At 39.6% G+C, this 12103-nt stretch overlaps 1 protein-coding gene across 1 annotated transcript in view; it reads left to right on the top strand.

Moving 5' to 3' along the window:
- Positions 1 to 12103, top strand: part of Trpa1 (transient receptor potential cation channel subfamily A member 1) — a 56227-nt gene that overhangs the window by 14371 nt on the left and 29753 nt on the right. Inside the window, exons 2-7 of the mRNA XM_052175931.1 lie at positions 729 to 888; positions 2274 to 2449; positions 8274 to 8381; positions 9552 to 9660; positions 9821 to 9966; positions 10802 to 10938. Of these exons, the coding sequence (XP_052031891.1) occupies positions 729 to 888; positions 2274 to 2449; positions 8274 to 8381; positions 9552 to 9660; positions 9821 to 9966; positions 10802 to 10938 (836 nt within the window). The remainder of the gene's footprint in view (positions 1 to 728; positions 889 to 2273; positions 2450 to 8273; positions 8382 to 9551; positions 9661 to 9820; positions 9967 to 10801; positions 10939 to 12103) is intronic.

Consider the following 12103-nt stretch of genomic DNA (forward strand, 5'->3'; position numbering starts at 1 on the left):
CGATTTTAAATCCAACTCTTGCTTTTCCTGTGTGTGTGTGGGGGGGGCGGATATCCGGGACTTGCTGTGGTGGGAGAACTGGATTCTGATGTTGCCATGTGGCCTTGGTTTCTGTTGGTAGGGTTCTTGTGCTTGCCTTTTGCCATCTGGTGCTAGTTGTATTGTTGTCTCTGGCTGGAGTTTGTTCCTCCTGTGGGCCTGTAAGCCTGTGTCCTTACTCCTCTGAGCTCAAAAGTGAAAGAACTGCTGGGAGATCTCTCTCTTCTGGTGGGCTATGCACAGAAGACTGTGGAATTTCCAGGCTCCCTGGTATAAATAGTGGCGGGCGGGAAGACTTCTGTCCCAGCTGCTCCACTGATCTTAGGCCCTGTGTGCTCCTAGCTGGGTTCCCTCCAGAGAGAAGGTAGAAATCGCACCTCTGTGCTCAAAAGTAAAAGCCTGCTGGAAGATTACTCCCTCCTGGCGGGCTATGCACAGAAGGCTGTGGAGTCTTCCAGCTCCCTGGTGCAAATGGCAGCGGGAAGAATTCCATCCCAGGTGCTCCACTGATCACAGAAGGCTGTGGAGTCTCCCGTCTCCCTGTGCGTCGTTGTCTTAAAGGGAAGTATTTGCTGTAAGAATGACCATTGTGAATAGTAGTAAAATGTAAGACTATTAGATGACTAATTTTACATTTTAAAGTTTTACACATGCTTCTTTTAGGTAATGCACTTTCCATATTTCTACAGATGGACATTGAAGGAGATATGTGTAGATTAGAAGAGTTCATCAAGAACCGAAGGAAAACAAGCAAATATGAGGATGAAAATCTCTATCTTCTGCATCATGCAGCATCAGAAGGTCAAGTTGAACTGATGGAATTGATCATCAATGGTTCCTCGTGTGAAGGTAACTGAGTGCGGCCATGAGGAGTCACAATGACACCATCCTCTGAGATTTGTGAACCCCGGGAAATTTGTACTCGTGGCATCAATGGTGCTTATGGGTTGACTGAATGTGAAGAGTGTGTCTGGGAAGCTGAGCTAAACTTGTGAGTTCTATTTTAGGGGATTAGGTGAGCAGCATGACCAGCCACGCCAAAGAGGAACTGTGAGGGTATGAGATTTGGTTACTCCAAGTTTGCATATCTCCAGCACATGCACAATCAGACCTGGGAGGAGACCCACCCTCTAGGGCCTTGTCTAAGCAGTGGATGAGACTGAGAAAATGAATGGGTATAGTTTAGGAGAACAGAGATTTCTTATAAGAAGTAGCTAATGGGACTGACCGCGAGAGACAGATGGCAGAAGTAGAGTGGAGAGGGCAAGAGAGGGGTGGGACACAGCCAGAAGGGCAGTCACTGGGGTGAGAAGGCGATCTGTTGCTACAAAAGCATCCAGCAGCAAGGAGGTCGCAGGAAAGTCCTGCATTAGAAAGGTCCCATGTTAACAGGAAGATCAGTTATGAAAAGTACTCAAGATAGAAGTCGTTGGCAAGTTGTATGCTGCTGAATGAAGCTGCCTAATTGTTTGATGATGAATAGAATTATTGTCTTGCTTAAACAGAGTGGTGGAGGGCTAAGATGTTTATATGTGCCTCTTCGTCCGTGTGTGTTTGTGTGTGTGTGTGTGTGTGTGTGTGTGTGTGTTAGGCTGAGAATTAAGAATTTGAATGAATGAAAAGAGTAGTGAAAGGAATTTTTGAAAGAGAGAGAACAGGATCTTGGCTGCCCTATGGTTCCCACTACTGCTAATGGCTCCCAAGTGTGGTTCACGTGTGAGTACTTTTCTTTTTCCTTGGACTTAGTAATATATCACCAATCCTACCTTATCACAGCTACAGGGCAATGCAGGACGAAGGGCATTCTATTTTTATGCAGCAATCACAAGGCAAATAACACCACATGTCATAGGGGGTATCTTTTGGGCAATTGCAAGCTTAAGTAAATATAAATCACACAGAATCTAATTATGGTCTTCTAAAATGTAATCTCAGCATTATATCACAATTATGGAATTAATATGCAGATTAAAGTATAGTAACAAGAGGATCTGCTTTTATAGTTACTATATAAAAAAATTAACCCAATTTTTGGATCTATAGGCACTTTTACCTGGTCTAAATTGGTGTCCATGGGATAGTTCTGAAGCTAAAACTACATCCTAGTTCTATAGTCCAAGACAGTGTACCTGGTTTTATAAGCACTTGACACTGAGTTTTGGAGTGGGTATCTATTCAGGAGGTATTAAGTACATCCCAAACAACATTTAATGCATATCTTGTTATTTTTTTAGTGCTGAATATAATGGATGATTATGGAAATACCCCACTACACTGGGCTGCAGAAAAAAATCAGGTTGAAAGTGTGAAGTTTCTTCTCAGCCAAGGAGCAAATCCAAACCTCCGAAATAGAAACATGATGTCACCCCTTCACATAGCGGTGCAGGGCATGTACATCGACGTGATCAAGGTGAGCCTGCTGGCCGTCACAGTGTGGCCGGTCACGGAGCAGGGCCCAGAATCCACATCTGACTCACGTCCTGTTTCAGTGTGACTGACTTCAAGGGCAATGTCATGGCAAATGAAACATAACATAACATTTATTTCTCACCAAATGATGGTGGTGCTAATGGTGGTGGTGGTGATGATGTGCCAGCAATGAGGAGATGATGATGGGGAGGACTGATGAGGAAGATGGTGATAAAGACTGTCATAATAACCACAGTTCAGCTTTACTTGAATTTTACTTTATCGGGTATTTCAAAAAAGAGCTATGTGACTTTATTAAGTTCCCATTTAAAATGTGTAAGTTAAGACTATTAGAATCTCCACTTCATAGCTGAGTAAGAAGCATAGAGAGAATTAAATAATTTGCCTAACACTGAACAACTCTTTACAGCTCTAGACATTGTGGTTTAGCTCTCCTAGAATCTGTGACTGAAATCAAAGGATGATTAGAATCTTAGTGAAGGCAGAACCCGTCATCATGACGGGACAGTTTTGTTAGATGGACAGCAGATCAACATCAGATGCAGATCATATGGGGGAATTTTATTCTACTTTTTGTTTGTTTTTCAAGGCTTGAACTTCCTTAACTAGAGGATTCCCTGGTAAATATTTAAAAGGTAGGTCTTATCCTGGAGCTTTCAGACTACACCTCACAGATTCACAGGCACACTGGAAAGTCTATCTTCTTCCTCAAAGAGGAATGCCAATTACAGATGAATTATGTTCTAGAATAGTGCTTTTCAGCCTGTGGGTCCCAGCTCCCTTGGGGTTAAATGTTTTTTCCATAGGTCACATATCAGATATCATCCATTCCAGATATTTACATTATATGTCACAACAATAGCAGAATTACGATTATAAAATAGCAACAAAATAATTGTATGGTTCAGAGTCACCACAACTTGGGGAACTATATTAAAGGTTCACAGCATTGGTAAGGTTGAGAACCACTATATTTTCAAGATAGGCTATTTGGAACTTAACAATAGGTTTTCCTGTGGAAACACTACTGGAAATGATGAACTTTAGCTAATGTGCTAACCCACTCCCAAGCCAATTGTCAAAAATCACAAAAGAGAGTTCCAAGTTTCCTTGTCAAAGAAAGTTTATTCTCAGCTGTTGGAAAGGTCTGGATTCTAGCAAATGGAGATACATGGAACTCTTTCATCGTGCTCTCTGTGCTTTGGGTTTGAAATCCACCTTAATTTTTATGGTACAACACTATTGTTAAGTGTTGATGTGCCCTCCTCCTCAGATAAGACAGTGGAATACACTTTCATCTGATCAGAATTGTAGCTTAGATGCTGTCCTGATGAATGGTGGGTATTTGAACGAAATGGAACCGTCTTAGAAGTTTCCATGGAAACAGGCTGCTTGACGTCTCCCTCCACGCCAGGGCTTCTTCCATCTGGGCTGCTGGGTCGTTAGTGCTCACAGGACTGCTCGCTGCTATCCTGCCTTTCCCCAAGGAGCCCTGACCTTTTCTCTGAAGACTTTTTTCATCCATAAATGCTCATTAACTTAATTTATTTTGGCTTCAAAAGTATGATTTGGGAATTTGCAGGCAGGTAGTGGTTGAAAGAGCTACAGTTAATTGGAAAACTCTTCAGACCAAACATAGAAGTTCAGAAATAAAGCCCACAACTAATTTGCAAAATCAATGTATAATAGAAGCAAAAATGACAACAAAAAGCTAGTTTGTCTTGAGCCATACAAAACTAAATAAAAGCTAGGGCATGAGCACGTTGAATTGTGTGCACCTTATGGTCTTTGTTTTACCAGCAATAACCATATTATCGGTGTTCTTAAACACTGTGGCTCATGACAACAGGAGGAAGAGAAGGTTTGCTTATGTGCCATGGACCACCCAAGTGGGGTATGGGGGTCCCTGGGATGAGGGTCCTCGAAGGCTATGTGGTTAAGGATTCAGAGGTGACAAACAGAAACAAACACAGAGGCAGTTTGAATCTGAATGTATTTTGCAGCTCTCAAGCAGGGTTTTTTATACATTAAAAAAAAATCTAAGAATACAACTCTTAGAAGATGTGTTCAGTGACAAAAACATGAATACCATCATTTGGCACAGTAAAGCACAAAAATCATCCAAGCATTACAACTCTGAAAAGATGTATTTAGTGATTCACAAACACAATAGGTATCATCATTATTATTTGGCACAATAGAAATCATCCAAGTATTCTAATTCTGAAAGGTTATATTCAGTGGGGGCAGTCGTCCAAGGCTAGTGGCATGCTTTCAAGAGCAGGTTAATAAATCTATATGGTCAATTATTATTTAACACCTAATGCCTGATTTTTTATACATCTTCCACACATAAATTTAAACTATTTTAATTCTTTTTATTTAAGGCTTTCTTTGCCATATACCAAAGCCTACCTCTGATAACACATGTATAACCATATGAAATTTTATTGTTGAGAAAGTTTTAATCTATCATAATACTATTATATAATTTTGTAAATGATTTTTAAAGTTAAGTGTTGGTTTCCCCAAAGATAAGGTCATGTTAGTGACCCCCATCTCAAGGGATGGTTTCTTACCTATTATTATCATCTTAAGATCTTGGCCTAGGCTACCAGGAACATGTTGTAAATAAGTAAAGGAATAAATATGTTGTTCTGGGCAAGAGTTCCCCAGCCAGTACTAGGAGGCCTCCTCCTTTTGAAGTTTTCACCTCAGTCTGTAGAACTTGTTACACAGAGTCTACTGGGGTTGGTGTGGCACTTATGGATAGAAATTCTGTCCCAGCATACTTCTCTAGACATACTCATGGTCTAGGCTCTACCTACTCAACCTTTCTCAGTTCAAAAGGCATTGTCACTGTTTGATTTACTCGTTTTCCTCTAGAATGCCCGAGATTGTCTATGGTTATAAAGTTAAAAAAAAAAAAAAAGAACCCAGTCATCTCTGAATCACCTTAAGATCTTATATACACAATATTCTCTGGGACCATTCCCCTAGGGATTAGGGCACAACCTTATTTCTTGATGATTTTTGTCCTTAGGATTTCATCTTTGGGCTCAGTTGACTGAGCCTTTCCTTAGACATCCTGGATTCTTATCAAAAGATCCTGGAGAGTCCTGTGGGGCTTCTGAACATGTCTGGTCATGACTGATTTGAAGTAGTTGCACAGTTCGGTTGCTTTTTCTGTGAACACTGCCATCTAGAATTTAACTCAGCCCTTTAAAATATTATGCTTATGACAGTACAAATAACTCACACTCTGCAGGTCTGGGGACAGCAGGTAGTCTATAAGATTGGGGAGAATACTTGTAATAGGCTTAGTGGGTTCCTTTGCATGTGAATCTGGATTTGAAGAACAGAGCCTGAAGGTGCCCATCGTGTTTGGAGGGATTTTAGCCTAATTTCCCTTCACCTATAAAGAGTTTCCCTGTTTGTCCTTATGCACTAAACTCCAGCTCAAATTTCTCCTATGAACAGAACTCAGTAGTACGTCTAATTCATCTGCAGCGTGTCAGGTTGGAATACTCTGTTGGGAAAGAGTTCTCCTAGGGAGCTGTTGATTATTTTGAATAAGCGGAGAATTTCAGGAAACAGCCAGCTGGATAAATAAGCAAACAAACAACATTAATAAACTCATTTCAGTTGCTAGGGCAGTGGTACAGGTTTGTAATACAGCTTCACAGATGCTAAAGAAGAAGGATTGTACATCCAAATATTTCCTGCCCTGTTAGAAAATAAAGGCAACTCTGGGCAATGAGACACTGTATCAACATTGACAATAAATCAACAAATAATGAAGAAGAAATGCCTCGGGGGTTGTACACGCCCAACAAACATGAGACAGTAGGTTCAGTTACCAGTACTGAAAAAGAAAGACTCATGTTGACTTTTATCATAGCATTACCACAAGAAGAAAGCAGTTTATCAGATGACTTCAGCTACTGACTGAGAAGAAAGTTAGCTCTTTTATTCCAATCTTAATTAGGAATATTAACTCCATTATACAATATATAGTAACCATGTTTATATGTTCATGTTATTAGTATTATATATTATACATTGAATACAAGTTAAAGCGAACTTCAGCAAACTTCAAAAGGTTTCTATAATATGTGTGTGTGTGTGTGTGTGTGTGTGTGTAGAAAGAGAGGGAAAGAGAGACAGAGACACAGAGAGAATCTGTATTACTAAGACAATGAACCAGGTCAGTGTTAGGTGGAAGTTGTTGCTGAGCTAGAGTTTGTGAAGCTACCAGGTGAAAGGCTGACTCTTAGGCCAGCAAATGGCAAGTTCAGATTAGATCCAGATGGGTGAAAAGGTGGACAGCCATGAAGTGAGGCAGGCAGCATCAGCTAGGGCTAAGCCATGCTGAAGCTTGAGAGATGGTTAGAAATCCTCTGCTTCTCAGTCCTTGATGCACACGCCAGGTATCAGATGTTTCATTGCTGTGTGGTCATGTCAGTCTAGTGTTAAGTGCACATCATCATGTGATGTCCAGGGAAGGGAGCTAGATCCTCTACTTGGTCTGGGATATCTGATAAGTCCTCCCCTAATACAATTTAACACCTCTGGGTATCCCTATAGTCTCAATTCACCTTGATAAGATCAGCTTCCTTTCTATTCCTGGGAATAAGTAATCTACCAGTCTGTGATGGATGGGTGGTGCCAAACAGATGGAGCCCAACCAAGGACTATGGCCATCCTATTCTCTCAAAAGGGAGAAAATACGACTTGTAAAGTTGAGACACTCAAAGCAAGGAGTGGTGTGAAAGATCTCTATTTCGCCCAAAGTGAAAATGCTTGCAAGGGTCATGAGGGAGGGTGGCCTGATCTCAGCATTCACAAAAGATACATATTGTTAGTTTTATGTGATACTTAACCCTAGTTGACAGACAGTAGACTTGGCCAATAATGAGCTGGTAGTAACTGGTACCGGACTTTGACTTAAATTTCATGAGAATGATTAATTGACATTTAATCAGAATACTAATTTCTTCAATTCTAAACCAAGTTTGAGTTAATTTGTAGACCTACTGAAGGCAGGTCTATACAAAGCCAGATTCTCTGATAAACAGAATAGGGTTCTCACTGGTATTCTGCCTAACTAGAGATAAAGAAGTCATTTCCTCTTCCCCCCTCACTCTCTCTCTCTCTGTCTCTCTTTGGTTTTTTGAATTTTTTTTTCAAGACAGGGTTTCTCTGTGTAGTCCTGGCTGTCCTGGAACTCACTCTGTAGACCAGGCTGGCCTCGAACGCGGAAATCCACCTGCCTCTGCCTCCCAAGTGCTGGGATTAAAGGCGTGCGCCATCATTGCCCGGCTCCCTCTCTTCTTTCTTTTCCTTTTTCCACGTTTTCCCTTTCTCAATCCCTTACCTCAATCTATATATCACTAATGTCTGCCATCATCACCCGTCTCCCTCTCTTCTTTCTTTTCCTTTTTCCACATTTTCCCTTTCTCAATCCCTTACCTCAATCTACATATCACTAATGTCTCCATACATTTATTTCTGAAGACCTCAGCTATCTGGAAGAAAATATTCCCTTTCAGGGAAATTATTATTTTCCATTGTGATTCTATCTCCAAATATACAATTCAAAGTTGTACTAATTGTTAGCATTAAAATCATTCATTGTTTTTGATAGCTACTGTGTATAAAATTTTATGACATCTTTTATGGAAAAGGAATTGGAAAAGAAGAGTCAGAAATGGGGTTTAGCAACCGAGTCTCCTAGGAGACATATCGCTATTTGAAAATCAGTAGGTTAGCTTTTTAAAAACCTATTTCTTCATTTTATGCAGGTCTTGACTGAGCACAAGGCCACTAACATCAATTTAGACGGAGAGAATGGGAACACGGCTTTGATGTCCACGTGTGCCAAAGACAACAGTGAAGCTTTGCAAATTTTGGTTTGTAAACCATCATATTCTGTTGCTTTCTTTCTGTGAATTGGACTCAAATTGTTATTTAAACACTTCATAGTATCTCCATAGCAAAATGGGAAATACCAAAAATAGGTCGAAAGAACTTACATGGATATAGGTCTAAGATCCAATGTGGACTCTAGATTATATACAGAATACTAAAAAGGAACATCAAAGAAGACACAAGAAAAAATGTAGGCAGGTATTAAGATGATTCCAGCATTCAGGCTAGAGTATAAAACCAAAATATAACAACATGTATGACATCAAAACCATTGGATCCTGGAACTGAAGAGACAGCTCAGTGGCTAAGAGCACTCACTGTTCTTCCAGAGGACCCAGGTTTGGCTCCCACTTGCATGGTAGATTATACTCAGCTATAACCCCAGAGATTTAATACCCTCTTCTGGTCTCTGTGTGCCCCAGGCACACACATGGTTCACAGACATACAAGTAAAGCACCCATGCACATTAAGTTTAAAAAATACAATTCAAGTCATTTGATTCTAAGCTTTCAAGTGGTCAAAGATAAAAAAATAAACATGGACAGAAACATTTCATTTCAAGTCCCAAGATTGGTATTCTTATGGTTTCTCCAAGGGAGAGTCCTGAATTGTCTAACTGTCCTAAGTCACAGGTCTGAAGTCAGAAAGCAGCCATCTCTCTGGATAGCTACCCTACTATCCTCGGTGTGTCACACCTGGGATATGGTGGGTCATATGGTCATATGGTGGGTCATAGCTCATAAGACTTTCCTATAAGTGGTGTTATCTAAATTGTTCTTATTTATTACACTTGGTACCTGTGCTAGCTGTAAACAGCTATTGTAAAATTGAAACTATTTATATGACTCAAATAGCCTAATTTTAAAATTAAATATTTCATATGAAATTGAAAAAAATCTTGTTGATTTTGTTGGGGATTGAGGTAGATATCTTTTTGTATCATGGAATATCTTCATCTTTATAAGATGTAATGGCCCCATTGTCTTAGTCCAATTCTGAAGTTACTTCTTGCCTAGATTGCATGTCCTACAGAGCCTTCTGCATATTTTCCCATATGCTCTGGAGGTTGGGATGGTTTGCTAGAGACAAAATATTCTGGTCAACATTGCTTATTTAATTTATGTCACTGATTTCTCTACTTTTTCTCTAGTTAGAAAAAGGAGCTAAGCTATGTAAATCAAATAAATGGGGTGACTATCCTGTGCACCAGGCAGCATTTTCAGGTGCCAAGAAATGCATGGAATTAATCTTAGCATACGGTGAGTTGGTGCTTTCTACACTGTACATGGTTAAGAAACCTTTAAGTAACCTTCATTTGAACAACAATAGAATTTACACATGGGCCTTCATGTAATTTTCCATGTCCTTTCCTTTTACAAATTCATTTATTTTAACCTTAAATGGTGCATTTTTCTAAAGGTGAAAAGGCTGGCTACAGCAGGGAGTCTCACATTAACTTCGTGAATCATAAGAAAGTCAGCCCTCTCCACCTCGCAGTTCAGAGTGGCGACTTGGACATGATTAAGATGTGCCTGGACAACGGTGCACACATCGACATGATGGAGGCAAGTGCTCTGTCCATGTGGTCTCTGATGTGAGAACTTCCAAACACTATTTTTCAAATGTCATGTGGTCACACTGGAAATGTACACAGCACAAAGGAATGTTGTGCCCCATCCACACGGAAGAAAATATTCTCTAATTGTATAAATTTCAATATTCCAGAGTAAGTGACAAAGTAGATACATAGTGCGTATATCCCACTCAGCTGCCATGTGCTATAGTGAGGCCTTACTGCAAAGATAACAGCATTGATATTCCCAGCCAGGACACAAAAGCCCAATCATGAATGTCTTGGGTGGTAGATTGAGTCTAAGACATGAATGTTTTAGCTTCGGCTCACCTAATTTACTTCTAGTGCTGTGTAATAAGAGTTTTGACTGAGCCTGGGTCCTGACCTGATGAGAAGCCAAGACTTCTGGAACTTTTCTCTATAGTGGTCTCGGTCAGCCACCATAAATCTGTTTCCTTTCAGAAGAAAGCAGAAAGTGCTTGTTGGTTATTAATCACATGAAGCTTCTTCCTATTGCTTCTAAATTCTTTGAAATAGAAATGACCTTACTCATATGAAGTCATTTCATTCAGCTGTTTCAGAAAGTGATTCATACTCCTTGAGCAAAGAATGGAATTGAAATGATAATGATAGAATTGTATGCCAAGAGCACTCAGGTTGCTAGATAGGTCTTCATATTCGTGGTTTCTAGTAGCTCAAACAATACAGTTCATCATCAGCTTTGACATCACTAGATCTGGGAAGAATAAACTTACTGCTTAATTCATATGTGTTAAATCCTTAAGTTGGGATTTAAGTTCTAATGTTGACATCAACACTCTTTCTAGAATGCCAAATGCATGGCCCTCCATTTTGCTGCAACCCAGGGAGCCACTGACATCGTGAGGCTCATGATCTCATCCTATACTGGAAGCAGTGACATTGTGAATGCAGTCGATGGTAATCAGGAGACCCTGCTTCACAGGTCAGTAACTTACATGTTGAGTACACATTGCCAGAAAAAAATCTGCCATTATGGTTGCAAAGGTTCTATGGTTGAATCGTTCTTCTCAAATGACCAGAAAGTGAAAGAATTCTTCAAAAGACCCATAGGAAATACTTTTGCAGTGATTAAAAGATAGCTATTGTCATGAAAAGATATTTATATATAAAACATGAAAGATAAATAATTACACACAACTGAAAACCATAAGACTCTAAAAGTTAATAAATGAAAGCTGAAAATTTTCTAAAAGCATACAAATTCATTCATAGTTACCAAAGTGTCCATACCTAACAGGAAAAATCTTGATTTATAGATCAAAGCCACCAGCCAAATAAAATCAACAGGATGAATCATAAAACAAGATTAAGTGACAGCACTGTATCTCATTTCACTGGTGAAGACACATAGAAACAAAAGTGGAAAGGTTGGGAAAATGTGCCATGTAATTAAAATCAGCGCAAGCTACTATAGCAATCTGACTTTAAGATAAATCAGGCTTGAAGTCAAACACAAACGGGACAAAGGTGAGAAGAGAATTAATCACGATGTTAGGTTTCAGCTAGAATCTCTAATGACTGGAGGAATCAAAGTAAGATAGCAAATGGAACTTTACAGAACAAAAGTGCTGTGGCATAATCTGTGTCGTCAATGATCCATTGATCCAGTCATTCAAGAGTTTGGGAACCCCTAGGCATTTTTACAGTCCAGATCCTATTAGAATCACTGGGTGAGTTAGGATATTCTTTAGAACTCTTTTATTCAGTTAATTTGGATGTCCAGTGGCTTCTCAAAACATCCAGTTTTAGAATATTAATATAGCTAAGAAGCAATTATGTTAGGAAAATAGGGCCTCTGTGTTATTTCTAGTGAACTTTATGTGATAGTCAAAAACATGTTCTCAAATTAATGTATATATAAAAGGTCAAGAGTAGTTGAGGGCCTTAAACAGGAGCAGTGCTGTATTCAATAGAAAACATCGTCTTAAATCCTTAGCATCTGTACAGAGGTGTTTAAATGAACATCTGCAGCTTTCTGATATTTTATTCATTAGTATTTCTTGTGACTGGCCCAGAATAGCCCCCAAATGACTACAATTCATACCACAATAAGTTCAGGCTTCATAAGAGCTCGGGAAAACTGATGC

This window comes from Apodemus sylvaticus, chromosome 3, assembly GCF_947179515.1.
Source record: "Apodemus sylvaticus chromosome 3, mApoSyl1.1, whole genome shotgun sequence".
Taxonomy (NCBI): domain Eukaryota; kingdom Metazoa; phylum Chordata; class Mammalia; order Rodentia; family Muridae; genus Apodemus; species Apodemus sylvaticus.